Below are 14,088 nucleotides of genomic sequence, written 5' to 3'. Positions count from 1 at the left end.
CTTTTGGTCAAGTTAGACATGGAGATTATATTTTTATCCACGCATAAGAGTACAGGCTCATAATTACTCACAGCGAAGTTACAGGGATCCCCCAGTTTAGTTTTCACCTATCGATGCAATCAAAAGCTGATTAAAATCTAAGCAGTATTTGTTATCCTTGTTAACTGCTGAATGATTTGGGAGCAGCAGTCCAATTAAGTTGGCTTTATTGCTTCTGCGTTACCAGAGCCTATTTGAAATCAAGACATAAATCATTTAATGCATGTACAATTTCCTAGTTCTTTAAGCAAGGGATTGGTGAAGCTTTTGCCATCTATGTGGAGCTTTGTAATCAAGCGGTATTTTGTTGTATCTGAAAATTGGCCCTTTATGTGTACTGGGACAGGCAGTGAGCCCCTTGAACTGCCAGTTTCTTTGTTTGAAACTATACAGGACCCATACAATGAGAAGAGCATCTGTGACCATAAGAAAGTGTTTGCCTTGAAGACTGCTGCAGGGATTCCACTTGAACTGGGAGTATCGTCCCTGCTGTCGGACTGTGATCTGGTATTAAGCCTGGGAAGTGCCTTGATTTATTTCTAACTCCCCATAATAATAGAAGAAATCAATCTAATTCCGATGTTCCATGGACACCTAGTTCGATCTAATTGACCACTTAGTGGAACAATGTTTATTCCAACTTTATTGACATCTGATATTACTTTGTAGTCACTCCAAGAGGTAGTTTTACTCTTGATAAATCAAAAAAACGTACATGGCTTTTGAATGTTAAATCTTTGCTGGCTGACATTGGATTGCCTGTGATTTGGGATTACACATCCACTGATACTTTTCCTCCCAAATCTTTGGTGAAAGTTTGTTACTGGGCGTGGGCTAGAAATCCAGAGTACACATTGACAGAAGATCGTTTGGCGAATGAATACCTGGATTTTAAATCGGACTGTGTATTAGAGATCTATCTTGACACCATTCTGGTCCCAAGGGAAATTGTATATTCATTCCAGGATGGTTACTCTTCCTCTCAATACGTCTGTAAACAGGTGGTCTAACCCGATCCCTGTTTCCAAATGTTGCCCTTGTTGTATAGATGGGTCGCAGTCCGTCACCCATGGATTGTATGCATGCCCAGCTTACAGGATTCCTCAGGGAAAATGGTTAAAACCGGTCTGCAGGATGCTGGGCGCACGCATCCATCTAGTTGCCGTAAGGATTTTGATTTCTGATCCGTCCACCTTATATGCTTGTATTATGGCTAAATGTTTAGGGCACCCGCGGGCTACTAGGAGGAATTTCCTTGGAAATCAATTATCTTAATTCTTTAGGATGAGAGTTCATTTTATGTATAGTGTTTTTTTTAGATTGTTTTTATTATATCGCTTTTGATGATGCTTATCTTAATTGTGTTGCATTATTAGTTATTTGGTTGCTCAAACTTTTAAAGGCATTTGGTTGCCAAAATAGCTTATTTACTACTACTTTCTTTACTAATGACTTCACAATACTTTTTCTGTTTTAAAACCGGATACTAAAGAAGGGTTTACTATCTTTTGTGGTTTAACTGTCCTACTACACTAAATGGAATATTAGCTATTCCTAATCTTGGAACCATAAAGATATTTGTTGTATTTCACCCATTTTCTGATGAGCGTATCTTACTTTTTAGTGTGTTACAAATCCATCTTAATTTACAAACTATTTAGTTGCCATTAATGTCTGATATATGAATCTATTTTTCAAATGCTATAGATGGAAAGCCACTTAACTCCTAATTTTAATATTGATATCAGTATTCCTTTTTTTACTGAAAGTTGCAGATTCGTCAGGGCCAAGGCGTATAGTATATAATGATTTATAATATGAGCTTAGTTCCTGCAATATATCTTCAGCTGCCATGATCGCAGGGCTGGCTGGGGAGTGTAGTTTAATAATGCATCCCTGCTCCGGGAGGGGGTGGTTGGGGCTCAGCGGAGACGGACAAGTGTTCTGCCAGGGCACTCACCTTTGCCATATGCTGAGGTTAGTGGTGGAGTCTGTTTGTGGGTCGAGGGCATGGTTTAGGTCACCCTTCCCAGTATGAATACTTCTGGGTCAAAACGGCTTAATAATATAGAGGTTGTGAAAAAGGCGGAGTAATCCACATTGGTGGGGTCTATACGTTGAGCAACAGAATTTTCCACCCTCTGAGAGTGCCTGTAACTCGATCATAACAGGCCTGTGGGTCAGAGATGGTAATGTGATGACGAAAGGGAATGCTTTTATTGATCAATATGCAAACTTCAAGGGAATAGGAGCTGTAGTTGGAGAAAGATCTGTGGGTCCCCCAGGGGGCAGTGAATGTGTGTGAAGGTTGGGGAGGGGAGATGTGCCTTTCCTGTAGGAAAGCCACCGTTATGAAGTGGCGGTTCAATTAGGATAAAACCTGCTTGCTCTTACAGGGTCAAGTACCCATATGTTCCACGTGAGAAGCGTTAATTGTAGATAAGCCTTTACTGCTTTGATGGTGCGGCCCTGTGTGTTCACAGCAGTAGAATGGTTTATGGTTTAACTGGGAAGATTGTTTGTTTTCTCCATAGATCAAATAAGACTTATGGTGTTCTTGTTTATAACTTCTTGAATTTTATATTGTTCAGTATTAACTACTTCTGCTTTTTCTTGACCATTCAACATATAACATCTTACCCATTCTTATGGAGAACCAACAGTTGATCATGCTGCTTGTTTTATTATTGTAGAATGTTATTTCTTTCAGATTTCTGATTTGCTTATTTAACTTTAACTTTGCTTCACCTAAAACAACTTTGTTGAAATTCCTGTGTTTACAAATTGTTTAAAAATTTGAAAGAAGTCACTAAAATGGACAGTGAACTAAATTAAAAGGTAACTTTCTTTTTTATTATAGGTCCCTTCACAGATGTAGTAACTACAAATCTTACACTGCGGAATCCAACTGATAAAAAAGTATGTTTCAAAGTGAAGACCACAGCACCTCGTAGGTATTGTGTCCGACCAAACAGCGGAATCATAGAACCCGGATCAACTGTGGTAGTTTCAGGTAATCCTTGTTGGTTTTTATCAGTGGGATAGCGTGGCATACCTTTTTTCTGTTTTCATCACCATTGTTTTTATTCAGTAGAAGTTTCCAGTAGCCTAACCTACATTTCCCATTACTCTTAACTTGCCCTGCATTTGTGTCCCCTCCTCTTGTCCTGCTTTGACTTTTAAAGAAACCGGTTTCCCAATTTGCTCAAAGGTCTTATACTTGGCCACAACGCATTCTACATAGCTCTATCAACTTCACCATTTGTTTCTTGGTTTCACCACATTATTATGACTGTAGAATTGGTACAGATTTTGAAAAGACGGCCTTTATAATTGAGCCACTGGAGTTAATTTACAAATGTTCTCTCAGATTGCGATGCAAAGTTGATTTGATTACTTCTGTGGCAAGGAAAGGCAAACCATATAGCATTCCTTGCAGTTAAAAGCTACTTTTGTATTTTTTTTTTATCATTCGTATTCAGAAGGGATCATTCACAGTGCAATAAAAAAACAAACTTTGAAAGAAGGAAAACTAAATACATTTCACACGTTCAGCTTCAAAATGTTACTTCCCAACAGTTTTTAGTCCTGTATGGAATTTATTTAACCTGTTGCATAGCTCTCCTGAAATAAAATAATGTATACAAAAATATATTTATTGTTTCACTTGTAGGAAAATGTGTGCCAGATCAGTTATTACAGTACCAATCGTCAAATGAGTCTTCAATTTGATTTTACTTTTTGTTCACAGTGACCCATGGAAGTACATTTTAATGCTAAGAAACAAACTTGCAGAACAGTCACATTCGTTATCTGTGTTTCACTAAGGGTGTACTTTAGGACTCAAGACATTGGACTTCTAAAAAAAAAAATGCACCAAGTGTAGGATTGTTATAAAATCTGCTTAAGTAGGTTATTTTAAGATTTGTGTCTGTTGTAATTCGAAGTTGTGACTAGTGAATCAAAATATCTTCGCCAAGAATGTGTTTTAATTTTCAGGTTGTTTCCTATTGCAGATATCAGCCCATCTATTTGGGATGTTGACACTGGGTCCAATATTGTCCATTCTTTAAATGCCTAAACACTGCAATCAGCAACCGAAAGGTGACAAATTGAATTTTTTCTCCAAATGTGGAGGTTGTGAACCCCATGCACAATTATTTTAATAAATTTAGGTCCATTAGGATGGAAATCTTTTTTTGTTTGACTCTACAAAGCATGTACCAAATTCATACTAAAAAAAAAACGAACCACAATTATATTTGTCAATGCCCTTCATATTATCAAAAGAAGGGTGTCACCTGACAGTAGGTATTATGAAAGTCAAGGAAAGCGCCTTCGCTCAGAAGTACCTCAACACTTTTCCCTTGGACGACTGTTCTGGTTTTTACAACCAACATCGCTGTAATGCACTGTAATATGCTAACTGAACAGTCGGGCTCATCCTGACTGTAGGTTCTGCCAGCAGTTAATTTGCTTCAAGTCTTAAGTTGATGTAAAAATAGTTATGTTACAGAACATCAGTTGGTTTACATTTATTGGGAATAACGGTGGAGCCTCTTCTATCTATGCCTTTGGTCACCAGATATCAGTTGATTCCTTCAGTTGTGTGGGCATTTGGCACATACTCATTTTGCTGTATTTAGTTGTCTTTATGGACACTTAATTTTGCATTTTTCCCTCCGTGACAAATCTCCTTTAGCCTAAAATTACAAAATTCTGCCATCCATCGCATGGCAAATACATGCCAAATTGAGAATGGATTTCAGGTCCCTTGCATTTATTCTTAGACCATATTCTACAACTTTTTAAGAGGGTTGTCTTCTCGGTTGAATAGGCTTCTCTCAACTCCCTGCCACCTTGTTGAGTTAGAATTTTATTTTCTTAAACCAAATGGTACTACAATATCGTGCATTGAATATCAACTGACACAAATATTGTGTTCTAAATAGCTCTTGCAGAAATGTTTTCCCCTTGGAGTGAATAATAAATGCACTTCCAATGTGAAAATATTTTGTAGACTGTTTAGGACATAATATTTGTCAGTCATTTTTATCAACTATATTCTGACATACAATCCTTAAGCATGCACCTACATGCTACTACTGGGTGACAAAATTGCTGCCCTGCCTTTTCCCAAGAAAAGGTTTGTAAGAACAAATTAGTAGGCTGTGTAAGAGCAAGTCCTTGTGTTTGGTATCTGCTTTTGAGAAACATGCTCATCCTCTCATAATCTTTAATGATCTTATTTGACCCCTTTTAAGAATTCCATGTAGTTCAGTTTGCAGGTTACGTAGTTGATTGCTAGATTCTTGCCTAAGATTCTGCACATACACAAGTTCTGCAGAAACTTATGAAGGAAAAAAACAAACTTCAGTATTTTTTTAAACAATTACGACAAATGACAGGCAATGCCTGCATGAATGAGGCTAGTCTTCAGACTAACACTACAGAATGTGCAGGTTGATCCAGGTATGTTACAAAACACAGCTCTTGGTAGTTGAGTTACATTTCCTCTCTCTGGACTCCTCTGTGTGGATCTCAGGACACAGGGATGTGCCGGATTTTTACCATTTGGATTGTATTTTCCCGACAGGTTTTTGAACAGCAGACAGTGCTCTATGGTATTTTTTAGGTTTTGCCTGGCGAAAAGATGCGCTCTGCGCATCTTTTTCGTGCAGGCGAAAACCTGATGAGAATAGTACGGGAGACAGGAACGCTCCCGTCTTTCATTGGCTAGCTCCATAAATGGAGGCTAGCCATTGGAAGACGGGCCTGTCCGTCAATGCCGGACCAGATTCGGGGGCGTTCCCGAGATTTTTTGGCTTTTGGCTACGTCACGCTACGTCAGCCAAAAGCCCTCGGGAACGCCCCCGAATCTGGTCCGGCATTGAGCCGGCACCCGCCTTCCTGTGCCCCGTTCCCGCCCCCCTACCGGTGCCTCGGCTCCCGTTACCGCCCCCTACCGCTGCCTCGCTCTCCGTGTCTAGTTGCTAATTAAGCCGCTCTGTTCCCATAGACCGTGATAATATCTGTCACAGACATCTGCTCCGAGCACCTAGAGGACCTCCCATGCCAGGTACCACTACTGCGTCCCTGCTCCCATAGACCCTGGTCGTTTTACTCGCAGACATCTGCTCCGTGCGCCTAGAAGTCCATTCTTTCTAAATACCGGTACCCGTCTCTGTTCCTATAGGCCCGATTAGATGCACTTGCAAATGCCTGTTCCGTGCGCCTAGAAGTACATTCCTTTCAGGGACAGATACTAACTGCACCTCTGCTCCAAAAACCCTGTTATCTTGACTGGTGGACGCCCACTATCTTCTACCTCGAAGTCAGTCCCTTCGAGTCACTTGCATAAGGTCCATGCTTCTGTAGAGAGTCCTACTTATACTGACAGACACCTCTTCCGAGCACCACGAAGTCCATCCCTTTAGGTCTGCTCCCATAGACTTTTCCAGCTGCGCTTGCAGACACCTGCTGCGCGCGCCTCACTTCCTTACGGTGCCTTCACGTCACTATAATATCCTGACTAGTCCGCAGCCTTTTTTTTAGCCGGATCAATCCCCCCCCCCCCCCCCCCCCCCCCCGCGCCCTCCCCCCACCTCACTCCGGAACGCTCTAAACCCCTGCGCTCACCCTTCTAACCCCAGAATGCCTAAATCCCCTCTCTTACCTATACCAGTCCAGCTGCACCCGCTCACTCTCGCTCCTGTAGCGCCCAGAAGCCTCTCGATTTCTTGAACCGTTTAATGCCACTTGATCACCCTCCAGCCGCAAAGCCTCATGCTCCTCTAACTTGCACCAGTCCAGTCTCAACTGCTTACCAACAACCGGCAGCGCCTGGAAGCCTCTCGCTTCGCTTACCTGGACCAGTCCACCTCCTACGTGTTCACAGTCCTGTCCATCCCCAGCGGCTCGATCTCCTACCCGCACCAGTCCCGTTCCTCTCCCGCTCACCCACCACCTGTAGTACATGTAAGACACTCACCCGCGCCCCCACCCCAGCCGCAGCGCCTAGAAGTCCCTCGCTTCGCTTACCTGTCCCAGTCTAGTCCCGCTTGCTGACAGTCCATCCCCAACGCCTCGAGCTCATCTTACCCGCACAAATCCCGTTCCTCTCCCGCTCACCCATCCGCTGCAGTCCCTGGAAGACATTCTCCAGCGTCGCATCCCACCCACAGCGCCTAGAAGCCCCTCGCTTCTCTTACCTGTCCCAGTCCAGTCCCACTTGCTCACAGTCATCCCCAACGCCTCGAGCTCCTCTAACCCGCACCATCCCGTTCCTCCCCCGCTCACCCACCCCACCACCTGCAGTCCCTGGAAGATGCTCTCCCTCGCACCACCCGCAGCGCCTAGAAGCCTCTTACCTGTACCAGTCCAACCCCTTCTCGTAGCCGCGGGCGAAGAAGTGGGGTTCGGCCCCCAGCGCCCGCACCTCCGGGTGGATCCGCAGGAACTCGAGCAGCGCGCGCGTGCCCCCCTTCTTTACCCCACGATGATGGCCTGGGGGTAGCGCCTGGTGCCGGGGCCGCTGAACACCGGCAGCGGGGCGCTTTCCTCGGAGTCCTCCTCGTCGTCCCGGGCGCTCCTCCCCCGAGGGGCCCTCCCCCAGGGGCCCGGGGGTCGCAGCAGGGGCCACTGAGGCAATAGAAGTAGCTGCAGAGAATGATCATGCTGAGCAGGAGGGGCCCCCGAGGAGGGGCCCTCAGCAGCACCCCCAGCTTGGGGGCCTCCTCCCATGAGGGCCGAGGACAGGTCCCCGGGAGCTGGGGCCGCATGCTCCCCCCTGAGGAGGACGCTGCCTCCTCTTGTGCTCCTGTGCCAACCTCCTCTGCGCCTCAGGTGCCGGCAGAGCCCTGGCACCCGGGGTGCCCCGTACCAGGAGTAGAACCAGCAGCGCTCCCGCGAGGGTCACCAGCTGGTGCCAACCTGTCCAACTCGCCCACTCGGACCAGCTCTGAAGTGCACACACTTTAATTCCTGGCCAATTATGCCCACAGTCTTGAAATGGGACAGGCTCTGTCCACAAACCTTGAAATTGGACAGTCTCCGCCGATACTCCTGAAAACGGGCCAGTATTTGCCCACAGTCCTTCAAATGAGTAAAAGTGCTGAGTGAGTATTGGATGCGCGAGAACGCCCCTTCAAGGCCACTGTAAAAGATAGTAAAAAACCCACCAAAGGCACTAAGTAGGGACCAAGGAAGAGGCAGCGTCGGGTCGGATTGCAGGGTAAAGGAGGGAGGAACCCGGCTGGGGGTAGGGGGGCTGTCCAGGAGAATGAATGGATAGAGATAAGGCCTGTGCGCGGACGAGGTAGGTGGCAGAGGATCTCCCTTTCGGCTAATTAAGCTGGAATATGCATCCAAGCAGCCTATTAGCATGGCACGCTCAAAGATGTATCAAGGCCTTTGGAGTAGTATGTCGGGGAGGACATGTGATGAGCCCCCCGCCGTCACCACCGCCCCCAATCCCTCGGTGCCATTGGCCTTTATTTTTAATTTATTTATTTATTTTTTGATGTGACAATGTTTTTCTCGCTGCCTAGTAACCCTCAACCTTTATGTAACTCATGTAATCCCTAGTCCTTATGTTTGCAACTAGTTCTTATGTAAAGCGCTCTGACACCTTCGGGTAAAGTTCGCGCTATAGAAAATCGCATCAAATAAGTAAATTATGGCCAGGCAGATCTGTCTGTTGTCTCGTTCATTAACCTACGCAAGCACAGGAGGGGTGGGGCAGCTCCCTGGTGTCGACCCACCATGCTCTCGTCCCAGCTGCACCCTCCTCCTCCCCTCCTTCTGTTGTCCTGCCCCTCCCCCAACGTATTCACTGCATCGGGCAGTTTCCGAATGGCGCCAACTGGTCATCCCTCGCCCGCTCTGATATCCTTATCTCTATCCATTCATTCTCCTGGACAGCCCCCCTACCCCCAGCCTGGTTCCTCCCTCCTTTACCCTGCAATCCGACCCGACGCTGCCTCTTCCTTGGTCCCTACTTAGTGCCTTTGGCGGGCTTTTTACTATCTTTTACAGTGGCCTTGAAGGGGCGTTCTCGCGCATCCAATACTCACTCAGCACTTTTACCCGAGCAAGTTATCTCGATCTATCCATCGACATTATAACACTATGCATGAAACATACTACAGGACCCAGTGAGGTGTCTTATCTACCCGGTGTTCCTGCACCTTTGCCTACCTTAATCGGCACTTAATGAGTGATAATAGTCAAGAGGTGAAATCGCCCTCTTATTCAAATTCCGTTACCAACCAGTGTAAAGCAGCAACCGAGGCATATGTCCACATCTCACGCATATGCATCCCAATCCCCTTAAACAGCCTTTTTTGCATTTTCGTATTTTTGTCTAGGAGTAGACCCCACCCCACCGTGACTTGCTACCACCTCTGCGTGCTCCCGACCCCCCCACCCCCCCTCCACCCCTGTATTCCTTCACTTTTCTTGCACCCCCGCAGTCTTGGACACCCTCACCCCACCGGCGCCCACCCTGCCCCCATCCCCCCACGTCCTTCAGACATCTGAGCCCCCAGCTCCAAGCATAGCCCCCCGTCTTGTCACGCCACATCCTCTGCTCCTGAGCCCCAGCCCCGTCTCCGCAACCCTCAACGAGCCTCTAACCATTCGCCAGCGCCCCCCCTTTTCCGACCACCTGTTAATGTCAGCAACAGAAAACCTGTAAATTGGACTGCAGTCTAGATTAGAAGTGGATGCTACAAACTGGCCGAATACAATATACTAACTGAGAATGTGTGGCATGCTAGTGACAATCAAATAATAAAGAAAACATAACACAGCGTGCTAACCGAAATGCATTATTCTGTAGTTTTGTCAAAAAAAGTGTTGCGAGTAGCCAACTCAAAGGTATGCTTTCTTTGAAATCTAAAGGAACTAAGGAAAAATGCCCTCAGTTTTGTAAAGCGCCGACTTTCATCTTGCAAACACGTAGTAAATAAAGTCAGTTACTAACGGCAGTTCGCGTTGAACACCATCCGACATGTGAAGGGGATAGAGTGAACGGTCCTAGGTAGTTTACTAATTCGGAAGCAGTTTCGTTCAACTTGCAGAAAGTCGCGTTGTATTTCACCAGCACATCCAGGTTACACATAGGGTGCACACGCCCTCCGTACATGCCTTTCTTACACTGCTAACTCTGAAGTGATCCTTTGGACTTCACACAATCTGATCTGTCATGTGCACTTTCGTTGTACTATATATAAAGTATTCTGGTACCCAATCTTTTCCTTAACTGAGAATGTAATTTGTGCACTCCTCCACCCATCTCCTGCCATCCTGTCTCCCTCCGTTCCCAGCATGCCCACCCCGAAATGCAAACTTACTCCTCCGCATTACTCTTGCCACTGTCATAACCGCCGCCAATACACCCTTCCTGAAAACCATTCTTCGGACTTTAATTTGTTGTACATTGCGCTCTCACTGCCGGGAGGAGGAGTGGGATCTTGGGTGGTAAATAAAAAAAATATTGCACCAATTTATCAGGAAGCATTGTTTGGAGGGTACGTGTAAAAATACTGTAAAACGTAAGATTAAAGTCGGATGCGGTTTCCGATAGTAATGACTCATTGTAGCAAGCCGACTAGCAATCGTGATGGGCGTGTGAGGCCATTGAAAAGGAGCGCTGCATTTACTTCCGCCTTAGTAACGCGTTGGACGGTGACGTCTTCTTAAAGCCCCAGCCATGTACTGGTGTCCATCCCCGTTGTATTGAAAAACGTGTTGCTATAGCTCGTCAAGTTTACTGTGTATGAAGTGGCATGTTTTCGATGTGTTATGTCTTAAATCACTTTCAAATGCTCGAACTCCATCCAGATCGTGGGTTCTGGTAGCAAGGTGAATGTAATGCATTTTGGTCCAGTAGCCCCAGCACCATTTTGGTCACTTTGTATCACATCTTAATGCCAAACAATACCAGGCGCACACACGGAGCATGCGTAATAACACATTATAATCTTACACATGACGTGTCATTTTGACAAAATTACTCATTTTAAGTAGCTTATACTTGGGGGGGCTTTGTGTGGCTGTGTGTGTGTGTGGGGGGCTTTGTGTGGCTGTGTGTGTGGGGGGCTTTGTGTGGCTGTGTGTGTGGGGGGCCTTGTGTGGCTGTGTGTGTGGGGGGCTCTGTGTGGCTGTGTGTGTGGGGGGCTCTGTGTGGCTGTGTGTGTGGGGGGCTCTGTGTGGCTGTGTGTGTGTGGGGCTCTGTGTGGCTGTGTGTGTGGGGGGCTCTGTGTGGGTGTATGTGTGGGGGGGCTCTGTGTGTGTGGGGGGGGCTCTCTGTGGGTGTTTGTGTGTGTCATTTGCGAGATAAAGCTAGTGGCATTGTAAATGACAATGCCATTTATTTATGTTAAAAAAACATAAATAAAAATGTCAAGAGCAATGCCAATAGCTCTAACTTTAACAAAGGCAAAACCATTGCATTGTAAATGCTTGTTTACCTGTGTTAAGGTTTGCTCTGCAGATTTTCTGCTGTCTTGATGTAAAATAATGTTTTTAGTTTGTTTCCCCATAATATGGAGGGATCCACATTCCCTTCCTGACAATCATGACAGTCTGTGGCCTCACTGCTTAGATGGTGAGAGGTCCATTGCCAGATTGTAAAGGGATTGCATTTATGATCAGAGGGTGTATCTTCTGATGTTACTTAAGCATTGTCAAGAAGGGATGATGAGGCATGGGGATCTGCTGCAATGTGCCTGCATGTGTACAGTTTGAAAAAAGGGGATCTGGACTCATGTAAGCTTTTGAGGGAATGGATGTTGAAGTCTTCTTCACCTATCTTTTGTGTGCTGTTAAGGGAAATCGTTTATGTATCATTCAACGTTGAGAAGCTTATCTGAAAGAGACACGTTAGTGATAGATTCTTTACCTCAGAATATCCCCAGCCGTCGGACTGGATCCGGAAAGTTTTGCCAGCAGTACCCCTGTGCGCCAGTAGGTGGCTTTGTGCGGCTCCGTGTCCGTCACTGGCGTCGTATGAGCTGAGATGACGTCACGGAGACTACTTGGGCACCACCCATGTGGGCTGACGTCCGTTTTCTTTTTTCGCGCCAGTAAGCGCAGATCCGGTTAGAGCGCGTACCCTAGTCACTTTTTGTCTATCTTTTTGGGACTTTTGTCTCTTGTTGGTCTTCTCTGGTGCATAGGGATGCCTAGTTTTAAGTCCTGTGGAGTCTGCCGTCGAAATGTCGGTGGCGGACCCCTACGACGTCTGTCTCTACTGCCTGGAGTGAGCCAACGACTCCCAGGCCTGTCTGGACGTCGGGCCATGGCCCCGAAGGCCTTGAGGGAGCGGCGCCGGAAGTTGCTTGAAGTTCGACACTAGTCCCAGCGCCGTTCGCGGACCAGGGGCTATTCTCGTGAACGCTCGAGGGGCAACCATTACCGCTCCTCGGACTCCAAGTCTTCACCCTTGGATTTGGGTAAGAGACAACACAAAAAGGTCGAAGAAGCGTATTCGCTCTCCGACGTCCCCCCGTCGGTCCTCTGATGCGGACAAGGGGGACAAGGGTTCTGCCCTGCGGCTCCTTCAGAGCCTGGGAGTCCCGCGGCCTACCTGCCTTACCCGGGTCTGTTGGCAACTCCCACACAGGTGAAAGTTTCATGCTGCCATGGACCGCCTGTTTAAGCCTCGGGCTCCCATGGGTGTGCCTTTGGGCCCCCCGGTCCCGTGTCAGGATCCTGCTGGGCCGTCGGCTTTGGTGGATCCGGTGCTGCAGGATCTTGCGCCGCTGGCTCTGGCAACGGGACCTCAAGGCCCCAGCGCCACCCTCTGCTCCGCCTACGGCGCCGGCGTGGATGCGTTGGTTCTGCCCCTGCCCCGGTTCCCGAACAGTTTTGTCCCCACCTGGGATCCGAATTGGGACCAACACGTGTGATCCTTCCCCCGTCCCTGCCCCGCCGCTGCGGTCTGCGCCGCAGTCTGCCGAGGTTGAGGGCGACTGGGAGGGGTCAGAGGACCCTCTTGCTCGTCAGTGAGACTCTGAGCAGAAATGGGCGGACGACTTGGAAGAGGCTGGCAGCCTCGACGTCTCCTCTGACCTGGGGTTTGCCTCTTCCCCGTTAAGTATGGAGTAATGTGCCTCGTTATACGTATACTGTGGTACTCAGTCGGGCAGTGGGGGTCCTTAACCTTGATCTCCCTACGGTGGCCCTGAAGACTAATCTCCTCACTGAAGTGCTCCAGCCGGCGTCCACTACATCGGAGCCACTGCTGCCATTTAATGACACCCTCAGTGATGTCTTGTTGGGCACTTGGTCGCGGCCAGCCACAGGGGCACTAGTGGATAAGAACGTCGCCAGGCGTCATCGCCCGGCGCTGGGTGAGCCTGCCTTTCTGACCTCTCATCCTACGCTCGAAAGCCAAGCTTCGACGTCCCAGAGTGCCTTTCCCACGGCTGTGCCAGATGGAGACTTTAAGAAGCTGGAGTAGTTCGGTAAGCGGTTGTTCTAGTCTGCCAGCTTGGGGCTGTGGTCGGTGAACACTGCTTGTCTATTGGGCCGCTATTCCCACGCCGTGTGGGATACAGTTGCTCAGGTGTTGCCTCAGTGTCCTGAAGAGGTCCAGGCTGTGCTGTCCCCGGCTGTACCGCGGACTCCCTTTGTAGGGTGATTTCCACGACTGTGGCACTTCGTCGCCACACCTGGTTGAGATCTACCGGGTTCTCCCCGGATGTTCAGAGCTTGGTCATGGACATGCCCATCGATGGCACTCGCCTGTTTGGTGATGAGGCCGACAGTGCGCTGGAGCGTTTTAAGGACTCTCGAGCTACAGCCAACTCCTTGGGCCTTTCCGCCACACTCCCGGACATGTCTACTTTTCACTCCTTTCATTGCCAGGGAAGAGGTGCCCCTGCCGCTCGTTCAGTCAACAGCCTGCACAGAATCTAACTCAGCGTGGGCGTGGAGGCCGCCATGGTGGCTCCGGGGGCCGGCGTGAGGATCAATCCGCCCGCGACATCTGTCTCAAAGCCTTCCTAGTCTGAGCTTCTTGACGTACCCCACGCCAGTTGG

The 14,088-nt window shown here is 47.8% G+C and overlaps 1 protein-coding gene across 1 annotated transcript in view; it reads left to right on the top strand.

Moving 5' to 3' along the window:
• Positions 1-14,088, top strand: part of VAPA (VAMP associated protein A) — a 333,878-nt gene that overhangs the window by 127,261 nt on the left and 192,529 nt on the right. The window contains exon 2 of the mRNA XM_086964938.1: positions 2,900-3,052. Within this exon, the coding sequence (XP_086821064.1) occupies positions 2,900-3,052 (153 nt within the window). The remainder of the gene's footprint in view (positions 1-2,899; positions 3,053-14,088) is intronic.

This window comes from Lissotriton vulgaris, chromosome 4_1, assembly GCF_964263255.1.
Source record: "Lissotriton vulgaris chromosome 4_1, aLisVul1.2, whole genome shotgun sequence".
Classification (NCBI taxonomy): domain Eukaryota; kingdom Metazoa; phylum Chordata; class Amphibia; order Caudata; family Salamandridae; genus Lissotriton; species Lissotriton vulgaris.
This window is presented reverse-complemented; position numbering and strand designations above follow the sequence as displayed.